The sequence below is a fragment of the Amblyomma maculatum genome, chromosome 6 (assembly GCF_055883805.1).
Source record: "Amblyomma maculatum isolate TAMU_Amacu chromosome 6, ASM5588380v1, whole genome shotgun sequence".
Classification (NCBI taxonomy): domain Eukaryota; kingdom Metazoa; phylum Arthropoda; class Arachnida; order Ixodida; family Ixodidae; genus Amblyomma; species Amblyomma maculatum.
Genome location: NC_139349.1, coordinates 27447995 through 27468991, shown reverse-complemented (window position 1 = coordinate 27468991; position 20997 = coordinate 27447995). Strand labels below are relative to the sequence as shown.

General features: G+C 45.3%; 1 protein-coding gene across 2 annotated transcripts in view; it reads right to left on the bottom strand.

Moving 5' to 3' along the window:
* Positions 1-13231: 13231 nt before the first annotated feature.
* The window catches only part of SPR (G protein-coupled sex peptide receptor), a 200345-nt gene continuing 192579 nt past the window's right edge, over positions 13232-20997 (bottom strand). For both annotated transcript variants that reach the window (XM_084606248.1, XM_084606247.1), the window contains one exon: positions 13232-17495. In XM_084606248.1, coding sequence (XP_084462374.1) covers positions 16330-17495 — 1166 coding nt within the window. In that variant the 3' untranslated portion in view covers positions 13232-16329. The remainder of the gene's footprint in view (positions 17496-20997) is intronic.

The following is a 20997-nucleotide window of genomic DNA, read 5'->3' as shown; positions in this document are numbered from 1 at the left end:
TTCTCTCTTCTTCGCTTGCAAGCCCGTGATTTTTCGCTCACAAAGCTAATGCCAGCGGACGGCCGCCAACGTTGGCCGCCGGCCGCCAACGCTGAAGTTTTGGTGAACGTGTGGCCTTTAAAGCTATCGCGGTAAAAAGAAAAAGGTGTACCTTAGGGAACCTAGTTTGTGTACGGTTGTGAGCTAAAATCAAGAGATGAAATTTATCAGTAAAGGGGTGCCGCTCGGTTAGAGCGGGGCAATAGCGTTTAAAACTTCGATCGACCACTTCAGCGAGAACTGGAGGATCCGGCTGGTTATCCTAAGAAAACGTACGTTCCACCTTAATCGGGATATTGCTCCACAATCGTCCTGGAACATCAACTAGGAACCTCCCTTTGAGAATGACCCTCGAGGGACTAGGCTCCACAATCTTCTCAGGTTCCCCCGCTTTTACGACGAAGGCAGCAGTCCAGTATTGCGCCATAGAGGGTTGATGCACGTTTTGCAAAAAATATAGAAACAAACGCCATTGCGGAAAGTGTGCCTATTATTATGTTTATTGCAAGGCAGCAAAATAACGGTGCTTGCTGGGAAGTTGCTGCCGATCCTGGGAAGTTTCCGCCTCCTCTGCCACAGAATGCTCTGCCAACTTTTGCTTCTGCTGAAGAGCACCTCTTCCTCCTCCCATCCCCGCAGCCTCTCTCTTCGGTCCTCTTGTCTTTAGGATATCATATCATACCTCGCCCCCATTCCCCGCGGTATAGAAATCGCTCTGTTGCTCCTCCAGGCTCTTGTACATACACAATACGACGCGAGTTGTTGCCGACAGTGTAAGGCCCCGTGATGGTACTTTAGCCTCTTCGTTGCTCTCGTAAGCGTGAAGTATAATGCGGCAGGCCCCCGGAGGCATCGTCCACATTCTTCTTGTTCCCACGTGCGCTTTCTCCCTGCGCGTTTGAATCAAGGCGTTCTGGGTCGTTGATTCTCTTCATCCTTTAGCGTCGTTATTTTGGCTTGTTTTCGAAGTGGGCGAATACACAAAAAGCGAAAACTGCTCTTTGAGACAGGGTTTAGCATTCCGTGGATTCGTCCATTATACGTGAGAAAGGTTTGGGTTTCTTGATTGTTGTTTCACCCGCGCACTTGTAGGCTGACACATTTTTACGCCCAGCAGGTTTTTTTTTTTTTTTCATACACCATTTGTTGCCGCAGTTTTTTTATTTTATCCTGTTAGCATTTTTTTGTGTTTGCTATCGTTGCCAAAAGGTCTGCTTGGGAAACAAGAGCTCCTCGACCTTGCGGCCTTCTGTTCTGCTGATTAGTTTTGCATTATGCCGTAACATTCTGTAATGCTGCGAAGTTTGTCTAAGCTTTTCGATTGTTCCTAATGGCCCCAAAATTTTACTTAACAAAGCACTCTTCCTTTCTTGGCATCCGCATATATCTAACGAAAAATGTGTTTCTGCGCATGTTGTAGCCCTGCTGCAACTGATAAGACGACAAACAGACAGATGGCAGGGCTTTTGCCTTATAATTGGCAATAAATTACGTACTTAAATTTGTATGTTTGGTCATTTAATTATACTATATGAATGCACAAAGTGCTCTTTCCGTCGGCTATAGGCCAAAAGAGTGTTCTAACTGCTTTTTCTGAAGTTAGACATAAGAACAGCATAGTCCTGTGAATATTGAACTATACATCCGGGGATAAGTTTGCATTATGTTATGTTAGCATGAGTGGACTACACTTGAACGACCAAAGTATTACGCGCAAAATGAAGCGTTATGCGTTTCCTCAGCAATTATTCTGAAACCAGTCAAGCTCAAGAGAATCGATGATGTTCCGGACAGCTGTAGAGTAGAACACTTGCACCTTTGTTTGCGTATTTTGTGTGTCACAATCACATCGCGTTGTTTGTCTGCTTAGATTTAAGCTGCTTGTCTTCACCCTGTAATCGGTGAGTGCTTTCAGTGCCGCTGACGGCGATTCCTGGCGACTAAAGGGGATGAATGGCGTGTCTGGCATTATTCACCTTTCGGAAGCAGCTGGGTACAGCGATGGGAGCACTTCGTACGCCGTCGTGTCATATCCTAGACATGGCTGGCGGCTGAATGCTCTCGTCTTGTCCACCTCGTTCATGTGTGCTGCTTGTAGTTACGCTCAGCCACTCTTTCTGCCAATACTTCCCTTGGTGTGCACGTCGCCATCTTTCCATCACCCCTTCGCACCCGTCGCATGCAGGCCACGCTTGGGGACCCTCACCGTTTGTGTTTCCTCATCCTCGCTGCCATAATGTGGTGTGACCTTTTTGAGTGCGTGTCTTTCCTTTGACCTCGTAGCAAATAACCGACAGAGACGGCTCATATTTTACCAGCCCTTCAGTTTTAGTCATTTGATCACACTTCATCGGCCCTCACTTCCAGTATTCAACTTCGAGGACTGTGGCTAAAAAGAGGGCATGACGCAGAGCTCGTGTTTCTGCGATAATGCTTTCCTGGGTGTGCTGTCGGACCAATGGGTTGCACTTCATTTAGAGACATGACAGCAATCTTAGTGAATATTGTGTGTGAAACATTCTCGTTTGGGAGGATGCTGTCTACTGGGCCGAACAGTACCGCTAACAAGAACAAAACTTTTTTTTTTTTTTAACGCAACAGCTTAAAGGCACCGTCCACAAAAAATCCGGCGTTGGCGCCGACATTTCGGCGGTAGTGTCGTGAGACAAACATTACGAGCATGGTGCTGGCAGGCAGTAGCAGGCATCCGACATGGCCAAGCACTAACTAGTCGTAAGGTTGCCTTACATTACGTTTGGAAGCAGCTGCACACTCGAGTCTCTACTTACATATGGGAGGGTGATATCAAATTAGGTCTGCCAGGATCTTTGCATTCTCGCCACCGCTAGGCCACGCAGGCACGTTCTTACGGCTTCGTTAAAGTGGAGATTTATAGGTGGGAAGGCAGCCTACGCTATCGAGCCACACCCTTGAATGCGGAGCGTTATCAATCCCTATAATTTATCTTTTATCTAGTGCAGAACTTGTAGGCTCAGTACACCATTTGAACGTTTTTTTTTAACGCGATAACATAACTGTTGTCGAACGTTTTGCACCTATAAAGGTGTGCAGATTTGTCTTCATTTCTGAGCTTACTTTGAGTAACTTTCCTTGCGCAATAATGCCGCTAATAGCTCTGCATTTTAGTAAAATAATACAGCCAGATGAAAAATCTGCGAAACGTTTTGCTTCGGTACGGAAACCATTCATTAGGATTGTGGCGTCATTCACTGAGGTGCTACGATTCAATGCAAGAAAACGATAAAGCCCATAAACGAAATCAAAGACATGAGTACAAGGAAGTTAATATTTCTGGATAGCATATTGCATCATGCAAATTAACAAATATAAATGATTTTCTGGTCATTGGTTTCAAATGACCCGTGTTCACCAGAGTGACAGGAAGCTTTCTAGAGGACTGCTTGTTTAAACGAAGCGGTGGTGAAAACCGCTCATCGCTGCTTGCAGACGTCATTCGGGAGATGACACTCCTAGTTGCGACCTCCTTTCTTCCTTTCTGTCCTGCCTCTCCACTCTGCTTTTTCCGTTGCCTCGCTGCTTATTCCTGTGTGTAGTGCACACGTTCGCTTAGATCGGCGGCAATGAGCTGCAAGGTGCGCCTCAGTTCGTACCACACTCTTTGGCGCGGACTGGGAAGTGCAAACCGCTCCTACAAAAGCCACAGCACTCACATACAAGCCAGCGTGGTCATTACTGGCCATTCGGAAACTATTTTGACACCTTTTCTGCGTGTGCCTGGGCGTAATGCTCCGGCGACGTCCTCGAAAGCGCCGTCTTGTCTCGGCTAGAAATCTTTCGCGGCCAGCTTGACTCGGAGACTCTGCTCGCTGAAGCCAGGTCCCGAATGGTTCCTCCGCAAGAAACTTGCCCAGCAATGCCAAGCTGAACAAACAGGCAGGAAGCAAAGTCATGTTTCGGCGACATCGACGACGAAGACTGAGCCGATGCGGTCGGAGGTTTGCTGAGGCTGTGCGAAGGCAAACAACCTTAGCGCGCGGCGAGTAGTTGGAAAGGCGCCGCGCTGTACGCACTTCGATTGCCTGCCGGCAATATGCCGCCTTGTTAAGGGTTCAAGCTTGCGCAGTTAAGATTCTCTGTGAGTGCGCGAGTTAATAAAACATTCTCAGGCAAGAATCTGGCATTGTAAGCTAATACTTTCTATTAAGAAGTAGAGAGTTGTTAGCCGAATAATTATACTATTTTTTCTGAAATATTTCCGTTCAGCGGGCCCCCCTCCTTCCTGATCTGTTAATAGCCTTGGTGTACACACCCGCACCCCCTTTGTTATTTTATTTTGTTGATTTTTGCTTTTATTTTCTGCGATGCCAAATTTTCTTTTTTGCCATTCATTTATTAAAGATCGCTTTAAGCTTGCGAAGTTGGTGGTGCCTGCTCGGCAACGTTATTTTTATTTCTTTTTAATTGATACCACTAACTTCAGGATGTGTCTAAGTATTTCACATTACTGGCATGGACACGCGGAATTTGAGCCATATGTGCCCCGCCAGAAACAGTGCTCTCCGCAGATGTCTCCTTTTCGAGTGAGACTGAATTGAAAGAACCGGCAGGTGGGCAAACGAAACAGTTATTTTGGCGAAGTACGCATTAGGCCGGTGGCTAACATGAGCAGAGGTGTGCTGTTGTCTTTGGCCATTACTTTTAACATTTGGTTGTACTCCACTGCTCATAGTACGAAAAAGATGTAATACCAGCTACCAGACCATGTTAGGTAATATGTGCATCGTGGGAAATAAAGGAGACTTTTGTCTTGTTTGTTTATTTTATTTTACTTTCTTGAACATTTGCTGCTTACTACAAAACACTCAGCACGTCACAGTTAAGCTCCAGCGCCATTTTCAGACAGCGATATTATACAGTGGAGTAAAAATTTATTTTTCTCACAGAAATACTGAAAAAGAAAGTATTCAATGGTTAAACTTTGTGCTCATAACAGGAATAAGTATGCCTTAAAATTTCTCAAATATGGAAAATCTTCCTGCTGGCGGACAATATGGAAATAATTTTTTGCTCGTCTTCAATAACGGCCTTCCATGTATACATCCAAGTTTTCCATTTGACAGCAAGGTATTCACAGTAAATAATTTTCTAGTTTTAGGAAACGCCGCTTGTTTCGTTGCATAAGGATCCAGAGCATTCGAAAGCTGTTCATTTCGCAAGGTATTCAGCAACAGAAAACTGTTTGCATTCTTATGTAAAGAACCTGCATTTTAATGGGTTATGAAGCTATCTTTTCCACCAAATACCTTTCGTAGAAAGGGCTATAATGAACCAAAGTATCAATAATAAACACAAAATTATTAAATGCGATTTATCAGTCCTCACGCGAACTCGTAAAACAATATTCGCAAGCCGTGGCTCCTGCAGATTTTTCAAGCGTCCACGGGGCCTGTCAACAGCAGACTCCGCAGAGATTGTATGACAGCTTTTGGCGTAGCCGTGAAAGCGATAAGGCTGTGCTGCGACAGCGATATGCAGATAACATAAAAAAGCATGCAAAATATATCGTTAGAATACTTCGTACCTGAGAACAAATTGAAAAATATGTTCTTATGCAAGATTTTCCTAGTGAAATCCATGTTATAAAAGGACTGGACACTACCTACCTCACTTTGGACCCCTCAAATGCAGGCCAAGGCGGTAGCTTAGTGGATCAAGCCTGCGCCGAAGGTTCCACTGTCCGGCCTCAGGCAGTAGAGTTCACCTAGGACGTGGTTCCGCTTACTGCGTGGCACTGCCTCCTCTCTTTTTATGACATATGTCACCATTACCGCCTCGACTGCTTTGTGTACTCCCCGTACACTGCAAAACCTCTCGTTATTACGAGATAAAATGGCGCCAGCATCCAATTCGCATATAACCCATTCCTATTTTCCGCCACCTCTTTCACTCAGCTATCTACATTCCTCAGCTTGTCATTTCTGCCCGGCCAGAGCCACCTCTAACCCTATCATGTATTGCTGCGTCGCCACCCCTCACGAAAATCACTAGATATTCGTTCAAAGGAGCATTGAGAGGCTGGTCTGCGCAGCACATCGCCTGATCTTCGGGACCAGATCCCGTTTTGACCTGAGAAGCAGCGGAGGCCTACCCAAAGTAGAACATTTCTATGCCGCTGGCTCGATCTCCTATGTGATTAATAAATTTGTTACTCACTCCTTCTGCCGGATAATTTAATTACGCTCTGTCTATTCGCTATGCCATGAAGATATATTTTTTCATTTTACAGTGAATGGTGGCACGCCTTATTTACACTTCAAATAATTGTGGCCTTTCATCAGATCATATTTTTTTTTGTTAATTTAAGAGGCTGGGTGAAGCCGTTTCCTAGCACCCAAGGGCTGTCTGTGCTTCTGTCATTAATCGAGTGTGAAGCGACCATCTGTCTCCTTCAAGCTTTCGGCTTGCTGTGCGATAATGTTTCACGGCCCGCGAAAAGTTGCATAAGAGGCAGAAATATTGCAACATTTTGAATATCTTGACGGCTCAGTCGTTTCAATTTCGCATGCGAAAAAATGGTTGGGTCGTGATGTTTTTAAGAGATTCAAATATAGAGGGAATAAATGCACATATTTTGAACAACGTTCTTGTATACCCAGTTTTGGCCATGCTCTAACTTATTAGAGGCACTCAGGATAAATTTGAAACACGGAATCGATATCCGGAGTGGCAACAGCTGTGGTAATTAGGAGTTTCCAGTGAAGTGTTAATTAGAAAATAGGCTGCTGGCAAAATGCTTTTATTGATGGGAACCCGGGGTAAAATTCGAAAAATTGATGACATGGGGAGTTATGGCAGCGTTCTAGTGTAAAGCCTCAGAGTTACATTTTTTGCGTCATTTATGCACACTTTGCTCCTCAAAAGCGACTGTCAAGCTGCTGGTGTTAGCTTGTTATTTTAGTTGTCGAGGTACTGAATGTATTGAGAAGCGTTTGGTTTACTGTTTACTTTATTTGGAGCAATTATTACAATGGTTTAAAATACAAGAAAGAATACCAACGTATATGTCGCGGTAAAGCTTTTCTTGTGCACTTTGTTTTTGTACGAGCAAAAGTTTCATCAGAAGCGGCTCACATTGCTGGAGTTATTCTGTTGTAGTTTTCGCTCTAGCATGGTTACTTTTGTCTAATTACCAGTACACTGCGAACGACATTTAATGCATTTGCCCTTCCACAGCGCTGCCACCATATCTGCGTATTTTCAAATTGTGGTACTCCCGGAAATAGAATTCGAAAGCAGTGAGCGTATTATAGAAAGGACATCATGGCTTTCCAGCAGAATATATCGTCAAAATATTCAACTGTAAAACCGGTAATGCTTTTACGGGCAGCCAGTTTCGTCCCTCAGGGATGAGTGCGTAAATATTAATTCAGAGCGCCTTGTTTTCTGTCTATTGATTACGCCACCTGCGAACTTAGTGTTCTATGAAACTGTTAACAGCTCTCCTAAGGTTTTCGTATTTATTTGGCTGGCTCTTGAATTCAGCCGTATATTTCTCGTAATGATTTGGGGTTTTTACAGCAAGTATTTACAAGGAAAAGAATCCGGCTTGCTGGTTGCATGTTCCTCAGTAACGTAGTAATAAAGAAACTATATTATTTTACTATGAATCTCCGTATGATTTCTATAATAGATCTAGAACGTTGCCATAGCATGCAGCCGGCATGAAAAAAAAAGTTTGTAGAATTATCTAAATTCTAATCAAAGCTATATGGGCCAACAAAACCAGCAAGTAATTTGAGGAGCGTCATTAACCCACGGTCGTCGCTGGGAAAATACTAGCAGGAGGCAGCTAACAAGGTAGAAGCATACAAAACGAGTCACGCCATTTCTTATTAGTGCAGAATTTCTGGTCAGAAGAAGACAAATATACAGCCTAAAGGGCACCAACGTTTGTCCACTTATTTTTCAAGCCAAATGTGAGCTATATAAACAAAAGAATAGACCATTAAATGTCCAGTTTGCGTGCGCACGCTTATCCAGAATATATACCTTTCCTGCCAGATCAGTCTAGGCGCAATCTAGCCAACAACTCACCTTGAACGTAAAACGTTTTATAAAGCAGTGTTTTCTTTTTAACCAGTAGATCGAATTTGAGTCAGATTTGAAATAAAGGACGCCCAGCTTCATCATACTCTGCATGTCTGTTTTTGCTCTCAAACGAGAACACTCATTCAGCGAAAAAACTGGAACAGATGGGCTTAAAGTTTTCAGTGCGCTCGCGCTAATGGAGGTAGAAAGGTGAGAAAGACACGAACTCAGACGTATTCGATCAGGTGCACCGCGGTCGGCAAGCGCTGTCTGCCTTTGTGCATGTCGCTCTTTATAAAAGGAACGTAACAAAAGACAAAAAATGTGTCGAACGGAGAGCGCTGGACGCATTTTGTGTGTGGCTCGACAAATTTTTGAAAACATAGCACCAATAAAGACAAGGACGACACAAAGTACACAGCAGTTCTCATGGAACGCCGACTCGTTCCGTGGGAAGTGCAAGCCTTACTTAGAATGTGCCACAATTGGGGGGGGAATGCGGAGAGAGTCTGCAAAATCCTGAAAAGTGAGTACTAAAGATAAATTAGGCTATACCATTATTGGTTTCGAATCCTCGTTTTGGAACAGCCGACAGAAAACGCTGGAAAATTATTGCATTTCAAGAAGTTACCGGCGCAGACGACCGAGGTATTGTGGCAGCGAGCGTGCTGTTGCCTTCCACAGGCAAACTAGGTACAGACAGCAGAAGGCGTAACCGTTCTAGGCGACGCTGTTGTTGCCCCTGAATACGGAGTATTTTGGAAAATGGTAGCGCCTGGCCTTCTACTGCTTTGTCATCCTTGTATTTATTTGCGCTATGATTTCAAGAAATTGCGACCAACTAGCCAAACCAAACACCAATGGCTGGATAAATATTTTGGGGAGGCCGCCACCGTTCGAAAGCGCTTGTGGCCGTCATCGGACTTAGCATGCGTGATCTTCACGGATGAGTTACTCCAGGTATACGGTGTTTCTTAGATTCTGCACCACCGATGGACACCATCCCCAGTGGCGGTGTCGGTGCGCCCGCCCTGCGTATATTCTAGCGCGATTTTAATGTAATCAAGCGAGCGTCGACCGAGAACATGAACAGCGCCATGGCCCAGAATCCTCTTCCTCTGCTGTAGCGAGGGTGGTATCAGGCCAAGCTCCCCCCCCCCCCCCCCCCCCCCCCTGTTTGCCGTTCCTTAGGCAGCCACTACTCTCTTCTGGGTGCGCAGCTTTTTAATTTGTTTTCTGTTTACTATCATTATGTCCGGATTATCTGGCTTAACTAGTTAAAAAAACAAAAGCGTCTTCAACCAGCTGAGCAAGATAAACCGGACATAATAGCCCTACAGAAAACCCACACTAAGTCACCTGGCATCCGAGGATATGAAACATATACTCCTGATAGTACAAATCGTACAGCCATTTTGGTACAGAAATATCTCAGTGCACAACAGCACCACGTGAGCAGCCTCATCGAGCACACCTTGGTTGAAGTAACCCCTAACAGGAAGAGTGAGCGAAGCCTGTTCGTCCTTAATCTGTACAGTCCTTCCAGAGATCCCCTGGCAGGCTTCGATGCTTTCATGCGGGGAGTGGACCGGTTCACACAAGGGCAAAAGCTTATTTTGGTAGGAGATTTCAACGCCCACCACACTGCTTGGAGGTACATCAAAACCAACAAAAAGGGCGTCCAGGTGCACGATACAATGCAGCCCTACCAACTAACTATGTGGAATGACCCCCGCACGCCCACCGGACTTCACAACAGTGTTTTCAGAGACACAAATCCTGATTTGGCGTTCACCAGGGGCATGTCGCACGTTGCATGGAACAGGCTCGAAGAGACTCGTGGCAGTGATCACCACATAATACAAATGTAAATTACCCATAAGAAGATACCTCTTCACATTGGCAAAGCTCGCCTTGCGAACTGGGATGCTTTCAGGAGAGACACCGCATCCCCATCCACAGCTGACCTCGAGCCTGGACCAACTGGTCGAACGTCACACGAAAAATAGCCAACTCACGACACAAACACCGGCTGTGGGTTCTTATCCACTACATCTTTGGGAAGCCCGGCGAAGACTCCTTACAAGACGGAGAAAGAAACAGAGCCCTAAAAAAGCGGATTGCCAAAATCACCAAACAGGCCGAAGAGTATGCCGAAGACCTCAGTAGACAAAACTGGAACCAGTTTTGCAATCGACTACAAGGAACTCTGAGTACGCGTAATACTTGGAACATTCTGAAATCTCTCATCGGCACTACAGTCTAAATCTACATCTCGGAGAGACTTGGCTAAAATAATACATTCCCACGATGGAACGGAGCAAGAAACCCTGAATAAGATTAAGAAGTAATTAACCAGCGGAAGTTTGTTATGTCTACACCACATCATACACCCAACGTACCAAGGAAGCCGAAATGAGGACCTAGATCGACCTTTTACAATAACGGAACTACTGGCGTCCCTGGCGAAGCTCACTCGGAATACCACCTCTGGCAAGGACCGAATAACCAACAAAATCTTACGCAACTTTAACCAGGAAGCAACGAAGTATCTCCTTGAGCAAATCAACAACAGCTGGGAGATGCGGGACATACCAGAAACATGAAAACACCCTGAGGTGAGCATGATTCCCAAGCCCAACAAACCACCAGGACTTGGGAACCTGCGACCTATATCCCTCACTTCATGCGCCGGGAAGCTCTACGAGCACATGGCCCTGAGTCGCCTCACAAACCATTCGGAAGGTGAAGGGCGCATCCCCAATACGCTCTATGGATTCAGAAAACACCTATCCGCACAAGATATCCTACTCCAACTCAAAGAGGATAGTATTGACCATCTTGACAAATGCAGTAAGAGCATCATTCTTGCAATGGATATAAAGGGAGCGTGTGACAACGTTTCACACACCGCAATTCTTCGCCACCTACAGGTCACCAATTGCGGAGAACGAGCGTATAACTATGTTCATACATTCTTGACGAATCGTACGGCCACCATAAGCCTGGAGAATCTGAAGATGGACAAATTCCTGGTAGCGGACAAAGGCACCCCGCAAGCCTGTGTTATATCGCCCCCCTGGTTTAATATCGCTATGATGAAACTCCAGAGGGATCTAGATATAAAATCAACGGCATATGGTTAGTCACTTTGGCGCTAACTTGCTATCAACGGCAACTGTTATTAAGCGTTGTTCACGCTACCATACAGCTAGCACAAAATATTTACCTGGAAGAAGGCATTTGGCGCTTTCACTGTAAGCCTTTTCTTGCCGGCGTAAACATCTCTCAATTCCGTCACCGCATCTAGTGAATGCTTCTCGCAGGCATCGCATCACCTTCCGCTCCAACCCGTTCCCTGTCTTAACGAAACATTGCGCCCCACGCTGAGAGGGATGTAAACAAGTTCCACATGAAACGTGCCACCCATGCCTCGGGCAACTGCGCGCTAGCCGACAGCCAACTCTCGCGTGCCTCTCACGCGTGTCTTAGCTCGTGCCCACACAGTCATTCCTCCCGGTTGCCCACCTTCCCTAACCTAGGCTTCAGACGAGTGGTGCACCTTTTCTCCCACCCCTTGCCGTCATTAGAGCTCCGGCGGCGGCCCCGAAGCTCATTACTCGTAATGAACCTTCTGATCTAAAGCGTACCTAGGAACGTGTCGTAGTTATCCGCCTCATTGTGCAGTCCTCAGCGCATCGTTCATACAGAGCTGGCTTACGCTCGCATACCAAGGGTAAGCATCGGTTTGCTGGGATGAGGGCGCAGACTAGAAGCTCTAAATGTTTCAGGAACGCTTTAAGTGAGGAATTGGTCAGAGTCGCACTTTCATGATCACCAAGGATTTGTACAGTGCGGTAATGAGAAGGATGTGTTTGGTGTTTTGGTTTATTTTTACAGTGACATGTCTCTGTGTTTCTTTAAAACGCTGAACCTCTGCACTTGCAACCAAGGTGTTAACTGCAGATTGCGGAAGCGCTTAGTTGTGACAGGGTAGTGATCAACAAGCCACGGCTCATGCAGCACTCCGGCATCACCGCGCACTTTCTCTCAAGTAAGGTAGGTCGTTTTCTGCCTGAAACCAAGCGTTTTGAGCAGTTTACCGCATTTATTTTCTCTCCAGTGTTTAACCTTTTAAAAAACCTGAGAGCCATAGGCTACTAAATATTTTTCTCCTTCCGTTTTCCCAAATTCTAACGATTTTGAGCCGTCCTTGTTTCATTTCTTTGAGGCAGTGCGCGTGCTCCCGTTACGCCCTTTATGACTCCCTTAGGGTTGTAAGAAAACCAAGGAGACGTTTATTAGGACCAAGGCATCGTCCCAAATCAGTTGCTATTTCCCGCAGTGTTTTAAAATAAGAAAAGCTACCAGTGCAGATAATTTTCCAATACAGCACCCTTTCTTACTCAACTTTTACAGCTAACAGGGAGAATGTAACACCCTTGAGTTGCGGGAAGTCGACTAATGTAGTACGCCTTGCATTTAAGGCCATTATTATTTGTTCAACAGTTGACTGAGTATGTCAAGACTTGCATAAATCGGGTAAATGAATTGCTTCGTACGTGATACAAATGTCACTACGGGCTCTTATAATTCATAGCTTTCATATATAGATCATATTGATCATATGACGAGTTGGCATGTTGAAATGTATTTTATAATGCGAAGTAAGGATTATTCCAAAAGAAACAATTAAAGGAGCTTTTTTGTTTGAAGAGACGGTAACAAATTTTGTCAGTGTTGGGCAGTGAGGCATGTCGTGCTTTCGTTATGTCTCCTTACTTGTGGTTCGAGACACAGCAAATATTTTTCGAATATACGGTATGCAGATCGTATTTTTCGTGCGTCTGTGTGAAAACTTACTTTTCTTGCGTTTATTTCTTTTTTCTTGTTCTGCTTAGCCTTCATCGGAGTGATGGTCTGGGGCGTTGTCCGAAACAGCGCCCCAGCAGTGGATTGAATGCGCAATGCTTACACTCGTTGTGAAGACTCATGCCGGGTCCGTGGGGAGACAACTCCTGTTACGACTTTTGCAGTTGAGACTCTTGCTATACCATATTCGTATCCTGAAACTCTTCTTTTTATTTGATGCTACCGGATGAAAGGTGCAGAGGTGCACGAAGCTATCAACAAAAAGTGCCCGTAATGTTAGGTTGTACTACACACGAAGGGACTGTCAGCAATGCAAAAAAGTAGCCACATTTATCCAAACAAATCTTCGCAGGAAATAACCAACAATGCTTTATTAGTACCACGTTTATAATACAGAACAGTTCTCTCTCCCTGAACATCGCATACATTGTATCGTACAAGTGTTCGAACAGCGTACTGTCCTTCTCTTTTCATTCACTGACATGTCAACAACACAATGGAAACAACACTGGTCGTAGACAAATACTTACGAGATGCTGACATTCAGGAAAAAATCTTGGAAGCGGACTTTTTATCACTTTTTATGAAGGCTACGATAGCCTCTCGGCTACACAGGGCAACAAACAAGTGACGCACCGCAAACATCACAAATCTGTCTTGAAAAGTTATAGTTTCGCGTTTCTTTGAGTGAATTAAGCATATATCTTCGTTAATACAATGACGAAAAAAAGTGTGGGGAACAGTATTAAGATCAGCTTTTTTATACGAGGTACGAGGGGGGGAGGGGGGGAGCTCACTCCGTACAGGGAAAGAGATTTAGGAGAGGATTACCCGGCAGCACCAATGACAGTGTGCTGAGGAGTACTAGTTTGGTTCATAGTTTAATTTAGGGTTAAATACTTATTCGAACGTCATGTCAAGATTAGATGACAAAGTCAAGGGCAAAGCCCCGGTAACGGTCACTCATAGAGTAAGCTGTACCAGCGGTAGTTTCAACTGCCAGCTCGCGTCCCTGTGGTTGTGACGTCATGAAACACACGATCAGAACGACGTACCAAATGTCTTATGTTTTCGATTTTGATTTTAACGCGATAGTATTAAATCTCTCGTTACACAGAAAAGCCGGCATCTAAGTCGACTTCGACGCTGTAAGCAAAAACATAATGGGCACAGCGCTTTCAGGTGGCAGCTTCCAGCTGAAATGGCTCACTTCTAATTCTTCAATTGTTTCGATTATATTACAACGTTCAGAGGAGTTCCCGACTAGTTTTGCTCATTTGAGGTGGGTAGGAAAACTAATCAACCTTCTGGTGTCCTTGCATTCCCCGTCTGGCACCGTACTCCCAGGTCATGATGACAAGTCCATAAGGCTTGGTTAAAGCGCGGCATATATGTCCGGAGCTCGCCTACACTATCGCGTCGCCACCTTTGTAGCAGAGCTTCAGTGTCTTATATTTTTTTAGCCGTACCTATATTAATAGCTGCCTGAGGTGAGAGCTCATTCCACCTCGATCATTCCACCTGTTCACTTGGCATAGCGCTACCGCCAACAAATCAGTGGCAGGCTTTATTGCTTGCCAATTGCCACATGACAGATGCACGCTCGTGACTTTTAATGCTGCGAACTTCAAACGGAGGGTGCTACGATCCCGCTGGCTGCTATGGTTCATGTTGTTGTGGTAACGACCAATTATTTCACTAGCATTATTTAAGTCACAAACGATCTTTATATCCTCAAAGCGATAGGATACCCAAGGCGTATGCTCGGCTTGGGTGATCCTATGAGTGTACGTCTCAGCACACTAAACATAAATTCAGATGAGATGCCTTTCACAGTAATAAGGTCGGCTGTCTATAATTAAACTATTTATTCGAGGTAGACTGTTCTCGAATGATCCGAGCGACCGCTTGACGCAAATAGGTCTACCAGAAGTGTAAACATGCTGCGAACAACCAAATTTGTAAGACGTCGCGTAGACAGGACACGAAGTACGCAGAAAAGACAACAGGAAAAATTATCAATACTTTGCTTTTCTGACGGTTTCACAAAGGGTAAATGATATGCTGTGCCCTCTTTGGTCAGAGTAAGGATATTTGTAGACACGTTGAACACTTGCTATCAACAACAAACATGACACATATGACACGTATTCATTTTAAACATCTATTTCTACCAGGAAGAAGCACTCCCAGCATTTAAACTGTACACTTGAGCGAACGCGCATGTCATCATGCACGAAAAAAAGTATTAAGCGCTAGTACAGACAAGGTGCCATCCCAAGGTGAGAGATGTGAACTGGCCTAATCATTTCTGAGGATTATAAACACAAGGATGGAGTATTAAATTGAGAAATAAATTTTGGGGAGGCAAATCAATAATAGCGCATTCATATTACCCTTCTGGCTGAATACTGCTGTCTGCTCTTCTTTATACGCTTCAAAGCACAAGTCATGTCCAAAGCTCGGAGCTCTAAATAAGTAACTAGGAATGTTTCGAAGTACGTTTTCGAATAATGCTTTGCCTGAAAAAGTGTTAGGCTAAAATAGCGCGTATTCAAATATCATCTATAATGCAATAATGGGGTTGAAGTAGTGCCATGAATATAATAGACAGAAAAATTAAAAAAATACATCTTTATGATTATATATGTGGCATAATTTGTTACTTGTGAATGGTTGAAAGTTAAGCGAGCACTTCCTGCGGTTAAGCAATTTTAGAGAGTATCCACGTTACTCATCCCGTTAATAAAAATAGGATTACTACGATTATTATTGAAAGCAACTTTTAATGCCAAGAAAAGTGTCCGTGAAAGTTTAGTCAATAAAGTGCTTAAGGACTAGTCTATAGGTTGTATTGTGTGCTCTCGCAGAAAATAAGGAAGCAGAATCTACACATATGCTGGCAATATCGCTACCTTCTTTTGCTAGATATAGTTAAAGTTTGTCAAACTCAAACCTACTTATGTCAGCAAATTTGACCACGTGGTACGAAGAGCATGGTTTTTAAGAAACATTAGGTGATAGGGTGAAAGATTTGGTTGGGCGCTCAAAACGGCATCTTTTTGAGGCACTGAAAACGATTCAAGATGCTAATGTAAAGCAGTTGCATTGAAGAAAAAAGTATCTCGGTTTAAAGGAAATAAAAGCGCTCTTGATCAGCGAGGCGTCTCACATTTAGCACCTGTCTTTCACCGAGCCTCCCGGAACAGCATCGCAATCAGTGAAGTGAGCACGTGTTTCGAACAGCAGGAAGAAGGGAAGATACATTTTGGAATAAAATGTTTGAGTCACGGACACGCTAGAATGCACTCTTCTCGCGCCGTGCAATGCTCGCCAAGGACGTTCACCTCACAGAATGGTCTCATTCGTCACTGTGCGGGGCCCGTTGACCAGCGAGTAACGCGACGAACCCTGGGCCTTGTTGACGAACGTGCCCATAATGAAGAGATCCTTGAACGTCTTGCGGAACTGCTTGCTCATGCCACAGTAGATGGCGAAGTTCACCGGGTAGCTCAGCATGAGGAAGAAATTGGTGAAGAGCAGTGTTATGTTGAGGACGTTGTACGAGACTAGCTGCACTCGGAATGCGTTGATGAGCACGTGCAGCACAATGGTCACGGCGAGCGGGATCTCCACGGCCAGGAACACAGTGACCACCACGATAAGCATCATGGTGGTGCAGTTGCTGTCGCGGAGTTTCTTGCACTCGCTCTTGCGGTTTTCCTTGAGCAGCTTGGCGCGCTTCTCCTGGGCGCGCTTGAGGGCGCGGAACAGCAGGATGTTGAGCACCACGAGCACCGTGCACGGCCCGATGTTGACGAAGATGACCTTGAAGGCGTAGTAGGCGATGAAGTACACCTTAGCGGTGAAGATCTGCGTCACCCAGTCGGCGACGAGCATCTGGCAGCCGTAATGCACTTCGCCCTGCCACCAGAACCGCACGTCCACAAACACCGTGTCGAAGAAGCGCGGCAGCTGGTGCGCGAACGCCACGAAGCCCACCCAGCACACGGTGCGGAGAACGCGCGGCACCGTGCACCAGGTGACAGCTGTCGTCGGGTGGCACACGTAGAAGTAGCGTTGGCCAGCCAGCACTAGCGTCAGCCATACAGAGGCTGTGTGAAAAGCGTTCGGGATCACTTCATTCATGCTGTTGTAGGCGTAGCACGTGGACGACGGCCCGAGTACGGTGGCGTAGTTGCCGAGGGTGTAAATGTAGAAGAACCACGGAGAAGGGATGAGCAGCGTCAACATGTCACAAACGGCCATTCCCAAGAGGACGATGTTTGTGGGTGTCCGCATGTGGCGCTGCGCGAGTACGACCACAACGAACGTGTTGGCGATGATGGTGACGACGAGCAGCGCTGGCATGGCGTACCCGAGGAGAGGCAAGGCGAACTCGATCGGAGGGCCCCGGTTGGTCAGATTCACCAGCATAGGAATTTGCTCGGCCAGTGGGATGAGCAGGCTTTCGTTGAAGTAGTCCGTCAGGTTAGTGATGTTCTCCATGAATTCTGCGAGGTAGAAAGTTGAGCGTTTTTTGAAGAACAAGGATAGATATGATGATTGGGAAAATAAAAAAAGCTCCAGTGCAAATATGTAGGGGGAGAGTTAAGCTCAACATTTAAGGATATGATGCGAGAGTGTTATTAGCTCCCATTTAACTACTCACCTTGCGGGTCTTTATCCTCGCACATGTACTTTGCTATTGACTAATCATTACCCGCCTAATTAGTTCAAATATTTCACACATAACCTTAGCATAATGTTGTTTATGAAAGGCCACCTGACGTAGACATGAAGCCCTGCTTAACACAGCCATACGAATGGGTCTGCGTTGCCTTAGCGTAATGTGTAACTTCGAATGTAAGAGTCCTGGAACACTGTGTACTGATTGGGTGATTTCACCTGAAAGGAGACGCTCGAGTTGACATTTACTACAAAATGTGCCATGTCATGTGGCCGTGGGACGTCAGACTACTTAGAGACCATCATTTGTCGGCCATATCTGCCAACAGCAAATATCTGCAAGAGTAAAGACTGATTTTTCGTTCACAACGCCCACGGAGACGACGCCGATGCCAGGCGTTAAAACTGAGCTGCACTTTGCCTCTCGTCATGATGAGGTGAAGATCGGCCTTTCACCAGTCCTTGCAGTAGTGCAGGGTTGCCTGCAATCTCCACACGACTAGAAACATGCAGTCAGACAGGAATTAACGCAAGCTACTATTCATTAAGCAAACTGAATTAAAAATTAGATGGACACCTGCGTTTAGATAATGAATATGATTCGAATGGCAACAGACTGCATTCTGGGCTTGCAAACGGGGATTTATATTCTATATTCTTGCTGCCAAAATTTCGCGTTTCTAAATTTGAGGTCAATAAAAAAAAACACGTAGTAGGCATTAAATAAAAAAAATTATTATCGCATTTTCTTAGTAACATTCTTTAAATGTGCCCTCCAGTCTTGTTGCGCGGATTTTATTATGTTAACGACATGCATTCATTTAATATTCATAGCATCACAGTAAATATTGGCTGACTTGATGAAAACGTATATTGAGGAGTTTGTTAATGTATGGGTTTTAGACCAGGGATCGAGTGGTTTTATCTGCAGTCCTGACCTTGAACTCGAGGGGGAACCAGATCTCAGGGTCAAAGCGAAGAGGTCCATTTCGCAGGCCTCTATCGTTGGGGTTTCATATCGTTTTCTGTTTTAAAATTTACTGGTGCTCCTATATCATGGTGTTATGTCAAGCCATCCACCCATACAGCACGCAGCATGCAGTATCGACCTATGCTTATTCTATAGAAAAATTTGAAACATCGCTAGCGTCTATCTTTGGTGGTTGTGTGTGTTAGCGCTGTTACAAATTTTCACGTAGATACTCAATGCGCGCGGTGATCGCGTTTCCACTCCTCAAAGCATGCATCGGCCAAGCGATCTACACCGGACGCGCCGCTGGCGCTGCATTGTTGGATGAAACTGTCGATCGCGGTCACATTTGTATGGACGTCTAACGACTGCTGCGATTTGCTTCAAGAAAACATTTTTTTCGCGGCTATACTATTTCGAGGACGAGCCCGAATTCTGCAAATAGAGCATACTCACTGAAATAAAGATATAAAATGTTAAATGAAAACTTTGGTCATTTAGCGGGTAACTGAAGCCTTCTACTTCTTATACGGTGTCCGTCGTAGCAATTAATATAGCCGTAGGGCTAAAATTTGCCTAAATAACTTACCTTTGTTACCAGGCATGCTGAGATTGGGGAGCGTTTCTATTTAATAAAACAATATATTCAAAACCTCCAAAGGTGCACTAAATTATAGAACGAACAAATGATCACGCGGCTGCTTGACTCGCAACGTTTTTTCACCACTTGAAAATGGCATTATGTTGTACAGTTAGCTTTTGGACGAGTTTGTCGCCCGCCTGAGACAAAACTACAGCGCAAGAACGACGTGTGTGTGTGTGTGTGTGTGTGTGTGTGTGTGTGTGTGTGTGTGTGTGTGTGTGTGTGTGTGTGTGTGTGTGTGTGTGTGTGTGTGTGTGTGTGTGCGTGCGTGTGCGTGCGTGCGTGTGCGTGCGTGCGTGCGCGCGTGTGTGTGTGTGTGTGTGTGTGTGTGTGTGTGTGTGTGTGTGTGTGTGTGTGTGTGTGTGTGTGTGTGTGTGTGTGTGTGTGTGTGTGTGTGTGTGTGTGTGTGTGTGTGTGTGTGTGTGTGTGTGTGTGATATGTATGGCATGTGCGTGCGTGCGTCCGTGCGTGCGTGCGTGCGTGCGTGTGTGTGTGTGTGTGTGTGTGTGTGTGTGTGTGTGTGTGTGTGTGTGTGTGTGTGTGTGTGTGTGTGTGTGTGTGTGTGTGTGTGTGTGTGTGTGTGTGTGTGTGTGTGTGTGTGTGTGTGTGTGTGTGTGTGTGTGTGTGTGTGTGTGTGTGTGTGTGTGTGTGTGTGTGTGTGTGTGTGTGTGTGTGTGTGTGTGTGTGTGTGTGTGTGTGTGTGTGTGTGTGTGTGTGTGTGTGTGTGTGTGTGTGTGTGTGTGTGTGTGTGTGTGTGTGTGTGTGTGTGTGTGTGTGTGTGTGTGTGTGTGTGTGTGTGTGTGTGTGTGTGTGTGTGTGTGTGTGTGTGTGTGTGTGTGTGTGTGTGTGTGTGTGTGTGTGTGTGTGTGTGTGTGTGTGTGTGTGTGTGTGTGTGTGTGTGTGTGTGTGTGTGTGTGTGTGTGTGTGTGTGTGTGTGTGTGTGTGTGTGTGTGTGTGTGTGTGTGTGTGTGTGTGTGTGTGTGTGTGTGTGTGTGTGTGTGTGTGTGTGTGTGTGTGTGTGTGTGTGTGTGTGTGTGTGTGTGTGTGTGTGTGTGTGTGTGTGTGTGTGTGTGTGTGTGTGTGTGTGTGTGTGTGTGTGTGTGTGTGTGTGTGTGTGTGTGTGTGTGTGTGTGTGTGTGTGTGTGTGTGTGTGTGTGTGTGTGTGTGTGTGTGTGTGTGTGTGTGTGTGTGTGTGTGTGTGTGTGTGTGTGTGTGTGTGTGTGTGTGTGTGTGTGTGTGTGTGTGTGTGTGTGTGTGTGTGTGTGTGTGTGTGTGTGTGTGTGTGTGTGTGTGTGTGTGTGTGTGTGTGTGTGTGTGTGTGTGTGTGTGTGTGTGTGTGTGTGATATGTATGGCAGTTCATGCGCTGCAGCTATCTTATTGGTGGGACATCCTTTGAAATATTTTAGTTGTCGTAAACTTGCCCAAGTGCAAGTTTGAGATATAAGCGATGTTGGGAGTTTTCAAAACAAATATCTTCTATGTTGACATATTCTCATGAACAAGCTCTTTTTGACATATTGAACAAGCTATGTTGACATATTCTCATGAACAAGTGGTTTTTATCGACATGGAATACTTGCATTCAAAAGGAGCTGCATCGCTAATTACAACGCTGGAGATCTCTCTTTAACATTTCATTTCGAGGACGCTGTCGAAAGCATGGCGCTAGATTTTGAAACAAAGCCATTCAGAATAAACCGGTGTGTCCGAGCA